This window comes from Gopherus flavomarginatus, chromosome 6 (genome assembly GCF_025201925.1).
Source record: "Gopherus flavomarginatus isolate rGopFla2 chromosome 6, rGopFla2.mat.asm, whole genome shotgun sequence".
Lineage (NCBI taxonomy): Eukaryota > Metazoa > Chordata > Testudines > Testudinidae > Gopherus > Gopherus flavomarginatus.
The window spans coordinates 97,608,349-97,624,508 of record NC_066622.1 but is presented as its reverse complement, the minus strand read 5'-3'; the positions used below and the strand labels follow the sequence as shown (position 1 = coordinate 97,624,508).

The 16,160-nt window shown below is 44.6% G+C and overlaps 1 protein-coding gene across 1 annotated transcript in view; it reads left to right on the top strand.

Moving 5' to 3' along the window:
• The first annotated feature begins 14,278 nt into the window (after positions 1-14,278).
• Positions 14,279-16,160, top strand: part of SLC29A3 (solute carrier family 29 member 3) — a 31,010-nt gene continuing 29,128 nt past the window's right edge. Inside the window, exon 1 of the mRNA XM_050959510.1 lies at positions 14,279-14,401. Within this exon, the coding sequence (XP_050815467.1) occupies position 14,401 (1 nt within the window). The 5' untranslated portion in view covers positions 14,279-14,400. The remainder of the gene's footprint in view (positions 14,402-16,160) is intronic.

The window sequence follows — 16,160 nt, the reverse complement described above, 5'->3', positions numbered from 1 at the left end:
CACTGTCACAGATGGGCAAACTGACTTCTCTAAACTCTGGTTCTAGTGTTCCCCTTGCCATCACACACCATAACCAGACCCTGGCCACCTTACTAACCATCCAACACCCAGGTGCATCCCTGCTCCCTGTACCTTTTACAAGGTCCAGTGCTTCACTGTAGCCACTTCCACTTTGTTTCCTTGAACTCTCAACCTTGCCCAGGCTGTACTGCACATCAGATTTAACATAGAAGGCATCTAGTTCCCAGCAGAGACCTAGCTGGACACAGCAGTGCCTCTGAAAAGGGAAATGGCCCAGGAAGACCTAAAAAGCAGGGGTTAGCACTAGAACTGGTCAGGATTTTGTTTATTTTTCATCAAAAATGCCAATTCATTGAAACAAACTGTACCTGAAACAGCGTCGGATTTGATAAAATGTCAGAAGAGTTTTCAAATTGTTAAAGCATTTTCTTTTGACATTTTGACACTTTGACAAAATGAAAAAAAAATCATTTTCTGGATTGAAGATATTTTTGTCTTGAAATGTAAGCTGCTAATTAGACTGAAAATGTTAATAAGTTTGAAATCAAAACAAAACATTTGAAAATTATCATGAAACCTTTTGATTGTCCAGAAATGGGGGGTTAGGGGAGGGGGAAGGGTTTTGTTTTGTGAGTACCTTTGAGCTTTTGAATTTTTGTCCTGAATCAGGATGGAAAAATATTTCAAACTCTCAAATATTTACAAGAGGGAAAACTGGTAACCAGGAAAACCAACTCTAGTCATCACAAGCTGTGAACTGAGCAGCTTCTCACCTCTTGACTGAGTGAATGGCTGATCTTTGATAAGCAGGTCATCTTACCCACAATTCTCTCTGTTAAAGAAAACCCATCATCTACCTTGATTAGGATGACCAGATGTCCCGATTTTATATGGACAGTCCCAATTTTTGGGTCTTTTACTTATATAGGCTCCTATTACCCCCCTCACCACATACTGTCCCAATTTTTCACATTTGCTGTCTGGTCACCCTAACCTTCATTTCAGCCCAAAGCAAAAGAATATTTTGCTCGTGAACAACATGCCTTCAGCTGAGCTGGAGATAGTGCCTCCCTGAGAATATTGCATCCCAAACCAGCAGGTAAGATGCCATACTAACTCCCAGACACAGCACTCCACTAAGCTTCTTCTATAGGAATATAGTCTCTTTTGGCAACAGCCTTTTCAACTTCTCCTCTAACACAAGGTATATAAGGGACCTGTGTATCCAAGGGGAGGCTTTAGTGGTTATTCGCTATTGCTCTATCCTTGCTATCCATAGCCTTTCTGTCATAGAGGAGTAAATAGGTGACTATGGGAAGTGTGCTGAACTGTACTTTGGAGTGGAAGTCTCTTTGTTTGCCACCAAGTTCTGACCTAAAGAGAGAACTATTCCTAATTTATTTGTAGAGAACATTGAAACTTATGCTTTGGCTGCCTGTATTCAGGAAGAATTAGCCTATATGGCTTGGATGCTTGGGATTTTTCCACAGGTTCAGCTCAACCAATTGTGGCATCAGAGGAAGTGCTTGTGTAAAGACACTGGTGCTCATCAGTGCTTTTCCCACTGGGTCATTTAGCCCCCACTTAGAAGGATTAGATGATACCTTATTTAAAAATGCAGACAGATGCAGGAACAGTGAATACATCAGTGCTCCTGACTTTGCTGTGAGGCATGGAGGTGAACTAGGAATCGTTGGAAAAAATCTAGTGTCGACACAGCTCATGGGCCAGTATGCTGGTTCACTATTTCACTAACCACTTTAATGCAGCCACCTCCGAGGTGGAAAGTGGCAGCTGTTCAACAATGCAGAGCAACACTACAAATAATTTTGGGCAGGAAGTGAAGGAAGGATTACCTAGGGAGGTTGTGAAATTCCTGTCACTGGAGATTAAGAATACGTTAGACAGGAAAGTCAGGAATGGTGTAAGTATACTTAAACCTGCCTCGGCATGGCGGCTGGATTAGATGACCGTTTTAGATATGTTCCAGCCCTACACTTCTATGATAATGTGGATTAATACTTTCAGAATGGTAGCCGTGTTAGTCTGTATCAGAAAAAGAACGAGGAGTACTTGTGGCACCTTAGAGACTAACAAATTTATTTGAGCGTAAGTTTTCTTTCTCCTGCTGATAATAGCCACCTTAACTGATTACTCTCATTATAGTTAGAAGGGCAACACCCATTTTTTCATGTCCTCTGTGTGTATATATATATATCTTCCTACTGTATTTTCCACTGCATGCATCCAATGAAGTGGCCTGTAACCCACAAAAGCTTATACTCAAGTAAATTTGTTAGTCTCTAAGGTGCCTCATTGGATTAATACTGTATCTGATTGAAGGTAAGTACTCCTCATTGGATTAATACTGTATCTGATTGAAGGTAAAGGAGAAGGTGCAGGTAGGTAGAAGTTATTTAATGGAACTGAAATGCAACCAGGACATCAAGGCCAACATCCCTGGCAGCTGACTCTCCACACAGAATTAGTGCTTTCCCTATAAGCTTGTCACATTTCTGAAGGGGAAGAAAGTGATTCTTCTGCATATTTTGCCAGGGGAGAACACAGTGAGCTGCAGAAACTCCAAGGAAAATCATCCCCCATAATATCCTCACAGAACTGCTTGCCCTTTGAAACGTGTGCCCAGTCCAGTGGGCATCATTTCAAATGGCTTATACGCCAATATGTTTCTCCAGGATGTTATTGGGAAGAGGAGGATTCCTTAATTGGCTAAAGAAGCAGGTACATCAGAGGCTGGATCTTTCTGCTTTCCTCCCCACCTGAGCTAAGAATAGTGTATGTGTTATTTGTGCTCTGTCTGGGTGGTAGTGTGTAGGGGGCACACTGATGGTGCTGGGTGAACTAGCCATAAGCAAGTGTGTTTTTCCCCCTCAAATAAAGTGCACTTTTCAGTTTGAAAGATCCCAACCACCAAAGAGAGAGAGAGAATTGGGAACAAGTTACCCCCTGTTACCTTTACCATGTCTATCTTGCCAGGATCCATTTTGTTAACAGAACAGTGGAAGGTTTGTCTGGTGACTGCTACTGCCACCACCTGGAGCCCTTATGCTATTTTTTTTATTAGTATTTAAAAGAAAGATAGGCTGGATCCCAAAGCCTTTCGCAGCGACCAAATGCAATGCATTTTTAAAAACGGTTTTCAATTTGCATCATTTTATTCTTTCCATGCTGTGGTAATGAGACCTGTTTTGTGCCTTGCCTCAAAGTCTTCCTGTTCACTTTAGCCTGTGATTCATTTAAAATCCCACTCCCCCTTCCCTCTCTCTAGGTCTTCCTCCTTCTCCTATCTCCTCACTGTCACTAGCCTTCAACAATATTTAAGTGCAAACTTGCATCTTGTAAACTTCCTCTCTTTTTTTTTCTTCTCAGGATCTTATGATGCTTCATAGAAAGGACTGTATGAGAATAAACAGAATGGGCATCTGGAAAGGCATGGGTGCCCTGCTTGCAATGACATAAATTTTCCATTAGATGGCAACATTGCTCCTCCATCCTGGAGCCAGCATCTGAAACAGCAAGTCTGATGTTTAGGTTAGAGGAATGGGAAATGCATCTATCACTATTATATGCTTGATGAAATGCCACTGTAATAATTAAAACATGGCTATGAAAAATATTGTAAATACAACAAAAATGACTAATAAGCGATGAATTGATCACAGTTACTACCTAATCAGGCAGTTGCTGCACATTGTCGTCTCAAAGGCAAACGCTGAGAACAGTGCTCCCTTTTTCTTCTTTTAAATCAACTCAAACAACCCCAGATGGCGCAAGGCTGAGCGGGAAACCTGCTCATACACAGGCAGGTGCTTTAATACCATGAGTCTAATTGTCCAGGTTTCTGGGGGAGAGGAAAACAATAACTCATACATTTTAAAACCTCCAGATGGTGACCTAAACCAGTCTTTCTAAATACAAGAGTGCCTTGATTTAAAGATCTAATGTCCTGGGGTCTTCCAGGGCTAGTGCAGTTTGCCTGCCCATTGAAAGTCTGGGAATCTCCTCTTTCCAGCAACGTACACCTCTTGCTTTTAGCACTTAAGGCTCATAAAATGTCCAGCTTAAATCTGATGCTGTTTGAGTTCTGTACATTGCCGGTGTAAGGCTTTGGGACAGCGTGGTGTTTAGATGGATACCTGACCTGGGAGAGGTGACAGAGTGTCCATGTACATGACCTAAAGTCATGTTAACTGTGTTGAAGGATCAACAGACACATACCTCTTGCCTCCATTTTCCTCAATCCACCACTCCCTGCCTTCAGATGGGCTGTGGGCCTTTTTTTGGGGGAGGGGTAAAAGGGGGGAATGGCTACGTCGGCCCCCACACTCCCGAGCAGGATTGTGTATTGGGTGCCTCCCAGCAGACCAGCTGAGGGTTCTCCTGGCTTCCATCTTGACATCCCAACAGAGAGTCCTGTGTGGACCCCTGATCCAGGGAATCAGGGTGCCCTCTTCTGGGAACTATTGTTCTTGGAGTTGGGCTGATGACACCCTCTCCAGCTGCCAGATAATAGGTGGTAGCGCCTGGCCCCCCTTCTCCCCATCCACAGGTGGAGAATTACAGTGCAACCAGCAAGTCTCCTTCAGCCCCAAGAGCTTAACTGAGTACCTGCTCAGCTGAGGCTTCCCTCCATAGGACAACTGCCCATGATGCATGCAGTTTTCTCAACATGTGCTCCTCAGCTGCACAAATGACATTTCTGAATCCAGTGCCAGGGCTTGAAATGATAAACAAAAGGAGAGGTAGTCTTCTGAGCACCACCCACAAACCAAGCTCCATCCGCTGGGGATGACAAGATGAGACACCGCTCATAGAAAATTGCAGGTGTACAAACTCTGATGGCCTTTTCAGACTTGACTCCCTTTCAACAGGGTCAAACACACCCATGGGCAATTTGGGTTTAGCTCTCCCTCGGTGGAACCTGGAAGCTTACTGGACTCCTTTTTTCTTTCCTGGTTTCGTGGCTCTATGGATCAGTTTGGGGAATGCAGAAAGGAGGGAAAATTGGTGGTATTCTCCCAAATGCCACCCAGTCTTTGCACCAAAATGAATCATTCAATAGTTCATGCAGATCTCCACAATATGATCCTCCTCTTTCTTCCTTACATGCTTTGTTCAGCAGTGAAATATTTCATGCTGATATGATAATTGGACATCTGATTTTACATCCCATTGGCATGAACATGGCTGTTCATTCTTCTCAGAGCTATTATTTCAAGATGTTTGCAAACTCAGGTATCAGAGGGGTAGCCGTGTTAGTCTGGATCTGTAAAAGCAGCAAAGAATCCTGTGGCACCTTATAGACTAACAAACGTTTTGGAGCATGAGCTTTTGTGGGTGAATACCCACTTCTTCAGATGCATGTGGTGGAAATTTCCAGGGGCAGGTATATATATGCTAGCAAGCAAGCTAGAGATAACGAGGTCAGTTCAATCAGGGAGGATGAGGCCCTGTTCTAGTAGTTGAGGTGTGAAAACCAAGAGAGGAGAAACTGGTTCTGTAGTTGGCAAGCCATTCACAGTCTTTGTTCAGTCCTGAGCTGATGGTGTCAAATTTGCAGATGAACTGGAGCTCAGCACTTTCTCTTTGAAGTCTGGTCCTGAAGTGTTTTTGCTGCAGGATGGCCACCGTAAGGTCTGCTATAGTGTGGCCAGGGAGGTTGAAGTGCTCTCCTACAGGTTTTTGTATATTGCCATTCCTAATGTCTGATTTGTGTCCATTTATCCTTTTCCGTAGAGACTGTCTAGTTTGGCCGATGTACATAGCAGAGGGGCATTGCTGGCATATGATGGCGTATATTACATTGGTGGATGTGCAGGTGAATGAACCAGGGATGGTGTGGCTGATCTGGTTAGGTCCTGTGATGGTGTCGCTGGTGTAGATATGTGGGCAGAGTTGGCATCGAGGTTTGTTGCATGGATTGGTTCCTGAGCTAGAGTTATTATGGTGCGGTATGCAGTTACTGGTGAGAATATGTTTCAGGTTGGCGGGTTGTCTGTGGGCAAGGACTGGCCTGCCACCAAAGGCCTGTGAAAGTGTGGGATCATTGTCCAGGATGGGTTGTAGATCCTTGATGATGCATTGGAGGGGTTTTAGCTGGGGGCTGTATGTGATGGCCAGTGGAGTCCTGTTGGTTTCTTTCTTGGGTTTGTCTTGCAGTAGGAGGCTTCTGGGTACACGTCTGGCTCTGTTGATCTGTAGATCAGGTAGACATCACTCCATCAGTTTATATGTGGTTTATGCTTATTTTTCTTCACAACAATAAAGGACAGGGACTTACCTTTGGAAAAGAAAGCTCAGCTTCTGGACTACAAGATGAGACCCAAAACTGGGGGCTGTATGCACAGGCCCAATGGTTAAGATTGCCCTTGCAATATTCTGTCCTAATAACCCAAATCACTTTAACCCTGTGCTAGAGCTATTATCACCAGAGTTGAGCATGTAATCCTATAATACCATATATATGATGGTGATATCCATGTGCTAAACTTTTTTATCAGGCACCTTTGACCATTTCACCTGCCTTCAGCCCAGACATGCCAAACCGCAAAAAAAAAAAAAAAAAACTCAGAAATTGGGCTTGATTTTGGCTTCACTGGCTTGTGAGTTGCTTGTTGGCTAGTTTTTGACTTGTTGCTTGTTTGACGTATAGCTTGTTGATTCTTTTTTATTTATTTTTTTTGATAGGCTCCCAGCCAGCAGGGACAAGGGGTGTGTGGAGAGTCAGAGGTGCGCAGCGGGCCCACCACAGTCCCAGAGTGTTCGCCAAGGTGATCTAGGCACATAGAGTGTTGGGATTCTTAGGGACTGGCTTGTTTTGGCCTTGTTTTGAAATCGGATTAGCTTGATGTTTGGCTTATTGTGAAAGTCGGGGTGCTTATGTACCACATGAAAGTTGGCCTCTGTGCCTCTGCCCACTAATCCATCTTCCTCAGGGCTTAGTGTAAAATCCCAAACTTCTGAGCAGCTTCAAATGGCTGGCTATTAATTTCATTTTACTTGGTACTAAAATAGCCTCCAAAATAAATGTTTCCTTCTTAGGCCCTACACAGCCAATACACAGAACTCAAACATTGTCAGGTTTAAGTTGGACGTTTTATGATCCTTAAGTGCTAAAAGCAAGAGCTTTGCAGCACTAGAAAGAGGAGATTCCCAGACTTCCAATAGGCTAACTGTACTAGCCCAGGGAGATCCCCGGGACAGTAGGCCTCTGAGCAAGGCACACTTATGTTTAGAAGTGTTTTAGGTCATGTCTATAGGTTTTTAAATGCGTGAGTTATTGTTTTCCTCTCCCTCAGAAGCCTGGACAATTAGATGCAGAGTGCTAAGGCGCCTGCCTGCATCAGAGCAGGGATTTTTAAAAAGTCTCACTAAACTTATTTCAATTTCTCAAAAATTATTCATTTTTTTGGTGAAATGTATAGCCCATATAGAATAGCCAAATGTGTGATACAAAGGTTTTACCAGCATGAGTTTGGACTGGCTGCATTACAAATGGCATGGCAGTTATGGAGGTTATCCTACAAAAATACCAGTAAAATCTTTATACCACATCACAGAGCAATATACATAAGAACACAAGTCTGGCCATATTGGGTCAGACCAATGGTCCATCTAGCCCAGTATCCTGTCTTCCGATGGTGGTCAATGCCAGGTGCTTCAGAGGGAATGAACAGAACAGGAATCAGCAAGTAATCCATCCTGTCGCCCATTCCCAGCATCTGGCAAAATGTAGTTTCTCTTCATTATTATTATTATTTTACTTTTTATTGGCATTGGGGTAGCACCTGGGATTCCCAGGACCCCATAGTACCAGATGCTGTACAAACAGAACAAAAAAAAAGTATTTATGTCCCAAGAATCCTTTAACTGCCCTCCCCTTTTCTTGTTTGCTTAGAGCTGAGCAAAGTTTATTCTGCCATTGCCTTCAGTATCTTTTCATTTCTTTTGCCATCTCCAGTAGGGGAGGGGAAGAAAATAGATTTTTGCAAGTCTGGTAGAAAATCCAACAGGACCTCCTCATATAGGTCCTGATCCAAAGTCCACTGAAGCAAATAGAAAGACTCCCTACTCCATAGGGCTATCACTCCTGGGGAAGGCAAGTGATAGGGCTAGGGGAATAGCAGTAGAAAAAACATGTCACAAGAATATGCAAAATCTGTTCTGGTCCAACATGTAACTGTGTTACTGATTGAACACATCCATCTTTTGGCTTTCTAAACACTTTCATGGATACTATTTACTTGATAGACCATGACAGCTTCAGTTAAATACAGATTTTATTCCCAATACTAATGATATTGTTTACTCTGGTAGGCTGTCATGGTCTCTTGTGCTAATCTGATCAGAGGCACTTTTTAAAGAGTGGATTTTTTGACATGATACACCATAGCAGCTTGGAAATATCAGGCAAATCCTTCTGAGCTGATGGATTACAGACCCAGATAGGCTGTAAGAGCTCCTCCGGTGCTTTCATGGTTTGATATGTCAATGCAGATGAAAATCCCGAGGAAAAGTAGGCAGTGAAAGAACAACACTCATACAGAGTCATTCAGTCTTAGGTACACTCCATTTGGTACTGTATCTCAGGGGTGGCCATGTTTCCTTCTTGTTTGCTGGGGAAAAAAATAAAGCCCAGGGTTAATTTTACATCTGGATGACCAAGCCAGTCTGATTTATTTCCATAAGAGGCTATGAAGAAGGTGTGCAGTTCTGTTAAGGACAACAGACTTGTTTCCAGGAGGCTGTGGGTTGTTTTAGGTATGCACACAGTGCTGCTGTGGGTAGCTGAGGTGTTTGCATATCTATTTTGCAGTAATTGTTTTATCTCTGAAAAAAATAAATGTACCAGAATTTCTCAAATCTTTCTGCAAGTATGCAGTCCCAGTGGAGGGCTCTGCTGTTTCTTTGCCAGTTTTGATGTGGATGGTGACTTTCAAACTCTGTAGACAGGTAGGAAGTGGCAGGAGCCATTTGGACCTAGAGACAAGACAATCATGTGCAGGCTCCTGTGCTCCTGCAGAGACGGGATACTGAACAAGATGGACAATAGGCCTGATCCAATGTGATAATTCCTGTGTTCCTCTCCATCCTTACCTGTTTCCATACAGAGACACTCCCTGCCACTAGGGAAAGGAAGCAAAAACTCTCCCTGCTCCCCCTCCTTTCCTCCCAAGCCTGAACCAGAGGACATAGAGCCAGATTCTCAGCCGGTGCAAATTGAGGTAGCTCTATTGAAATCAAGGAGGATATGGATCTGATTTTCAGAAGTGCTGCTAAGCACCTGCAAGTCCCACAGTGAAGTCAATGAGAGCTGTAGGTTCCCAGCACCTCTGAAAACCAGACACTTTAGAACTGTAAAGGTTACATGTGATTGGCTGCAAGTTTTACTTTCAGTCTAGGGTTCTGGTAGGAAGGAGAGCAGCAGGGGGGTAGGAATGCACAGGATGATAGAACAGTAAATTAACATAGTTTGGATAGCATGAACAGCTGGAATGGTGGTTGGGAGTAGTCTGTATTTAAATTAATTCATTTTTTAAAAAAATGAAGCTAACAATGAGATAGAGAAGCATTTGGGCATAGGTCTTGTTTTGTTTTTTTAAAGGAGGGCAAGCCTTTAATCTCATATTTTTAAAAGGCTAGGATATAAAAATTAGAAAAAGGCCACTGTTAAAACATATATTATAAACTATGCACATATATATGAGGCAAAGGTTAAGCCAAACCTGAAAAAGGTCATGTTTACTATAAGAAAAACTGGGACTAAAATTAACACAAAAAAATTCAGTAAAAATCAAAGATTACAATTATTTTAGAGCTTAAAATACAGGAAATGATCAAATTAATACATAAACAGAAAAGAAGGGAACAAATAAGATGTGTGCCTGATCACTTTGGGCCCGATATTGCAAACATTTACAAACATTAGTAAAATTATTCACCTGTGTAGTCCCATTAACTTCAGTAGGACTACTCATGCATAAAATTAAGTATATGTGCAAGAGTTTTGAAGAATCAGGGCTCTGAGTAGTCCCACTGACTTCATGTGGGCAAAGTCATTCATGTCTTTGCAAAATTGCCCCCCTAGATAAACTTTTTGAGGCAGGAACCTTTTCTTGTGTGTTTTTTCAGTACCTTGCACAATGGGGCACGAATCCTGACTGAGGCTTTTGAGCATTACAACAAAAGCTAATAATAATAATAAATAATGTTTTCAACCTTTTTTTTTATGGGTGATCTCATAAAAATCACAATCCATTTTTCTGATGAAGTGAGAAAAATAAATATGATAATGCTACAGTGACCAGAATATACCCCTGTGTTCACACCCTACACATTACTGTAATCATGTTTATATAAGGTATGCCTTGTGAGGGATCATTTAAAAATTCATAATTTGCTGATCAATAATAACACAGCAAAATACACATAGCAGCTTATGTGTAAAGTTATAACCATAAGCTGAGCCCAGGACTAAAAGTATAAATCTGGGGAGTGGCCAAGCTAGTTTCTCACAGACAAATGGCAAGATAATGCCTCAGTCAGGTGTAAACACGTTCTAATGGACCATTACCAGCTAAGTGGCCATTCTCTGACAGGGAAGGGGTCAGGGCAAAAATTCCATCTTAGCCAAGAAACAGCATGGAGTTTCCTTCTACATAGGCTGCCTGCTGCCTTGCTCTCAGCTAGAAATGCTTCTTAAAAGGGGGACAGGACTATTAAAAGAAAGGAGAGACACCCTAGGCCTGCCCTTCCTCCTGCCTATCACATTCTCTGCACCTGAAAAGACAAAGGAAACAGCTGTTGGAGTCTGGGGGGGAGAGGTCCTGACCTAAAGAGTTTGATCAGTATGACAGCTGAAAGCATGTAGTGAGAAAATGTTGCTTTGAATTGAATATAGTTTGTTAAGGTAGGCACCAGTAAGCATTTTATCTTTATTTTTCTTATAACCATTTCTGACTTTTATGACTCATTACTTATACTCATTTAAAATCTCTCTCTTTGTAGTTAACTTGTTTTACTATATTATCTAATCCAGTATGTTTAGCTTGAAGTGGCTGGATAGCTATTTAAAATAATACACTGGCATATTATTCCCTTAAACTAAGAAATGATGGATGTAATATATTTGTATTGTTCAGAAACAGGCTTGGCAGTACATGACATACCTTTCTGTGAGAAGATCTGGGATGGGGGTTTATTGAGGTCACCCAGCAACATAACAAAAGCTGGTAAGAGCCCAGGTGTGGCTGACTGTAGCACACCCACACACATAGCTGGGAAAGATTTGCATGAGGGAGGCTGTTTGTGAGCTGTCCAGGTTGGAGGCTACAGCAGCAAGGCATTGTAAAGGGCATTCCATATTAGAGGGTAGGGGTCATACAGCTCCTCACTAGTCTGGATTATGCCCCTGGTATGTTATAGCTACCAAGTTACAATGTTATAGTTCTGTGATTTTAGATGTATTTATTGATTTTTCAGGTAAATATGCATTGCAGAGATGAAGGTGAAAAGCTCCCTATAAAAAGAGGAGAGGGAGAGAGAAGGAATAAGAAAAATAAATTATGCTTTTATAACTTTTTTTTTTTGCACTTTTTATTTGAATTGGTCTTCAGTCAGTGTCCCTCCCCTCACATACTGGCACCACTTCTCATTGGACTCAGGGGCACCGTAAAGCCTTCATTCACATCTATAATTGGGGAACACAGCTCATTTGCTTGACAAAAATCAAAGAATTGCTTTAAAAGTGTCTGGCTTAAATTTAACTTAGAGGTAAATCAGTAACTTTACCAAAAAATTTAACACTCTTATGTGTTCAAGGAAGTGAAGTGAATAATGGGCAGACTCCTAAAACAGAAGAGAATACCTTTTCAGCTCACCATTGTTTGGTATGTCATAGTCTGACAATGAGACTGAATGTGGCTTTTTGAAAACACTGGTTTTTGTAGTCATTCTTCTGCTAGAGCTTATTAATAGCAAATAAAACAGCTGATACACTTAGTTAGGGTTTTTTTCCTATTCTTGATTTGTTTGTGAGACAATGTTCCTTTCTGCAAATGTATCCATAAATATTCACCAAAAAAATCAGCCTGTGGTTTATTTGCAAACTTCACTTTGATTCTTCATAGTGCAGGGTCACTTAAGTCACGATATTGTTTCTGTATTGATTGCTAGTTAGATTCTTGAAACTTTATCCACTTTTTGCCATTTATTGTTGCTCTTCTGTTTAATGGCTAGAGACTACTCTTGCATATGCACAAGTATCCTTGTTAACAAATCTTCATGATGTCCAGCTCTAGCTCAACAGGAGTAAGTAGAGACTAGCTGAGAGAGTTTAAAAACAGGAAATGGGGAACAAATGAGAAGAGTTTCACATTGAGTAAGCTTAAATAAAGATTCTTCTTCAAGTGTTTTCCTTTCCTATCCTTCATTGGGTGTGTGTGAGTGAGTAATCACAATAAGTAAAGGCAAACATATGCACATTTTTGCAAGCTCAGCTCTGCAGAGTGGAATATCTTTGAGATAGGGGACTGTCTCATGCTGTCTGTATAGTGCTTAGCACACGAGGCCTCTGGGTGTTAAAGTAAATAAATAAAAATGCTCTTCCACAAGCCAGGGGAGAGTTCTGTAGTCTACAATTATCTTTCTGTAGTTCTCAGCTGTGTGGATAGCAAGTGAAATTTGAAAGGCATAAAATGCTTACCCTGAAAGAGGAAGAAGTAGAAAACTGAAGTAGCACTAGTAAACAATAACTGGAAATAGGGAAGAAAGTAATAGAAGAAAATGGGAATTTTGTTCTACAAATAATGTTTATACACTTCTACAGGGCCTCTCCTCTTGAACGATTCCGAAGAGCATTGTATAAACTAGCACTAGGTTTGTCCACAACCCTGCAGTGGAATGTAGAATTTCAACAGCTGTGAATAAGCAACTCTGCACAGTTGTTTGGGACAGAAAGTGACTAATACCCTATCTAACTGAAATTTCACGGTATTCAGAGAGGCAGACTGTAATTATATGCAGGGCTGGCTCTAACTTTTTTGCCACCTCAAGGAAAATAAAATAAGCACTTCTTTGCCAAAACAATTCCTCCCCAGTGCTGCCACCAAAACAACCTCTCCTGAGCTCCGTGTCGCTGAAACAACTCCTCTCGCCTGAGCACTGCACCACCCCGCCACCCGAAGATTGGCCACCCCTTACAAGGTGCTGCTCCAAGAATGTGCTTGGTCGGCTGGTGCCTGGAGCCAGCCCTGATTACATGCACTAGAATTTGGTCAGGACATTAAGGTGAACACCACTATTTTTGCACAAAATATCCCAGGCTTTTTTTATGACCATAAGCAATCAGAACTCTGGTTTCCCATTTCACCTGCAAGATGATGCTTTGGGTATTCCCTAAGATTGGTTCAGTACCAAGGTATCTACCTACTTTTTGTGGTTATAAAAGATTAGAGTTAAATAGCATAGGACAATACTTAATTTTAAAGGCCAGCACCACAGCGTGTTTTATTTTATGGCACAAAAGCCTGTGTCTGCCATGGTAAAATCTCTGCAAACAAATATGATCCCATGCTTATGAATGGCTCTTCAGTGGATTATGGGGGTCAGGCACCAGATACAAGCATTAAAATACAGGACAGGTAGAGACCATATTTGAGGCTGACTGAGGGATGTTTGTCACCTGAGGCTTGTTACACATGGTGTTATTCTGGAATAGTTTTCCTGGAATAACTATTCCCGCATAACTCCATATGGATGCTCTTATTGCAGGCTGGTTACACCGTGTTCCTATGGGCTTTTAATCCAGTAGATTGAGCTAAACTGCAGAAAGCTCAGTCTGCCATGAGTGTGTCCACACAGGGAGTTATTCAGGAATAAACATTGTGTTGAATCGATTCACAATCTACCTTAATCCGAATTGTCTTTCAACGGTAGACACCGTGGGCAATGCCCTCCCCCGTTTTAAAAAGCCTTGCCCTCTGCCCCCCCAAACTACGCCCCTGTTAAAAAGTGGGGGGGCATGGCCCCTGCTGGGTCCCCCGGGTTCGGCGCCGGTGGCCCCCACTTCGTCTCTGCGTCCTGTCTGCCTGCGGGGGGGGACCCTGCGAGGCCGGGCACGGAACGAGGAAGACCGGCCAGCCCGCAGCCAGCCAGCCCGCGAACCCGCCCCCGGGCAGGGCCGAGCGCCCCAGCCCCCGGCCGGGGCGGTGCTGGAGGCCGGGCCTAGGAAGCAAGGCGGGGGAGGGCTCTGCGGCGTAGAGCCGGCGCGGTGGAGCCCTGTCGGGCTAGGCCCCGCTGCAGAGCCCGGGCTCGGAGTCGTTGCTGCTCCGAGCGCGGCTGGAGCCTCACAACGGCAACAGTGAGTGGCTGCTGCCGGTCGCTTCTGGGGGGCCGCCGGGGAGCCTGCCCCGCCTCCCCGCTCCGCTCTCCCTGCCGGCCCGGCTGCCTCTCCCCGCGCTGCCCCTGGCCCGAGCCGGGCCGGTGCGGTTGGCCCCGGCTGCCGGGCGCCCTGGGCAGTAGCGGGGCTAAACTCGGTGTGGGGCACAAGTTTGGCTGACGGGGCTGAACGCAACGTTTGTCGAGCTGCTGTGGGGGGAGCCCCAAGGGCGAGCTGAGCAGGCCCCTGCCCGACGCAAGGCTGCTGGAGCTCGGCGGGGGGCACCCCAGGCACCCCTAGGGGCTATTTGCCTTGTGGCGACTGGCGAGGAGGGTCTGTTGAAGGGTTTGGGATTTAAAAGCTCCACCACAGCCAGGCAACTGAGATGCTAAGGGCTGGTCTGCACTACAGCCTTACATCGGGGTAATGACATCGCTCGGGGTGTAAATAAGCCATGCTCCTGAGCACCAGCCTGTCCTCCTGTGTAGACAGCTCTGTGTCGGTGGGAGAGCGGCTCCCATCTACATAATTACAGCCACTGGGGGAGGTGGATTAACTGTGCTGAGGGGAGGAGCGTCTTCATTAAAGTGCTACAGCCATCGGTGTGTCAATGCCGATGCAGCATTTTAAGTGTAGGCTTGCCCTAAGCTACTTGCTTTGTTGTCTGTCACTTAAAATGGCCCATCAGATTTCATTTTGAACTTGGTTTAAGGATAGATAGGCACAGGCTGATGCGGCCTTGTGTAGGGCATGAAAGATGTTTGAGTTACTGTTCTGTGTGCTGAAGGTTTATGATGGAAATATTGACATTAAAGCAGAGGTGAGCAAACCACAGCCTGCGGGCCCCTCCTGCCCTGCTCCTGAGCTCCTGGCCTGGGAGGCTAGCCTCCAGCCTCTCCCCTGCTGTTCTCCCTCCCTCGCAGCCTCAGCTCACTGTGCTGCTGGTGCAATGCTCTGTGGGGCGGGACTGCGAACTCTTGCTGGGCAGCGCAGCTACAGAGCGGTGGCCTGACCCGGTGCTCTGTGCTGCATGGTGGTGTGACTGGCTCCAGCTGGGCAGCGTGGCTGCCTGTCTTGGTGCTCTGGGTGGCATAGCTGTAGTGCCACCAGTGCTCCAGGCAGTGCGGTAAGGGGGCAGGGAGCCAGGGGGGTTGGATAGAGGGCAGGGGCGTTCAGGGTGGTGGTCAGGGGCTGGGGGTATGGATGGAGTTGGGGCGGTCAGAGGGTGGGAAACAGGAGGGTTCACTGGGGGCAGAGGTCCCAGCGAGGCAGTCAAGAAGGGGGTTTGGATGAGTGGTGGGGGACTGTCAGGGGCAGGTGTTCCAGGGGCTGTCAGGGGACAGGGAGAAGGGGGGGTGGATGAGGCAGGAGTCCCAGGGGGGCCATCGGGGGCGAGAAGAAGGGGGAGTCTGATGCGGGCAGGGGCCTGGCTGTTTGGGGAGGCCTCCACTAACCGGCCCTCCATACAATTTCAGAAATCCTATGTGGCCATCAGGCCAGAAAGTTTGCCCACTCCTACATTAACACAACGGGCATTAAAGTATTGACATTCCATTAATTATTTACTGGGGATCCACCCCCTTACAACAAGCACAGTGATGTTGTACAATCAGACGTGCCCCACATGCTGCAGCAGGTAGACCTGTCTGTCTGCATGACAGTTCGTTAGATACTTCTGTTTGGGATTATTGTCGTTGGCCCAGTGCTTCTTGTGACTTCCTTTAGCCCTAGAACGGATCCA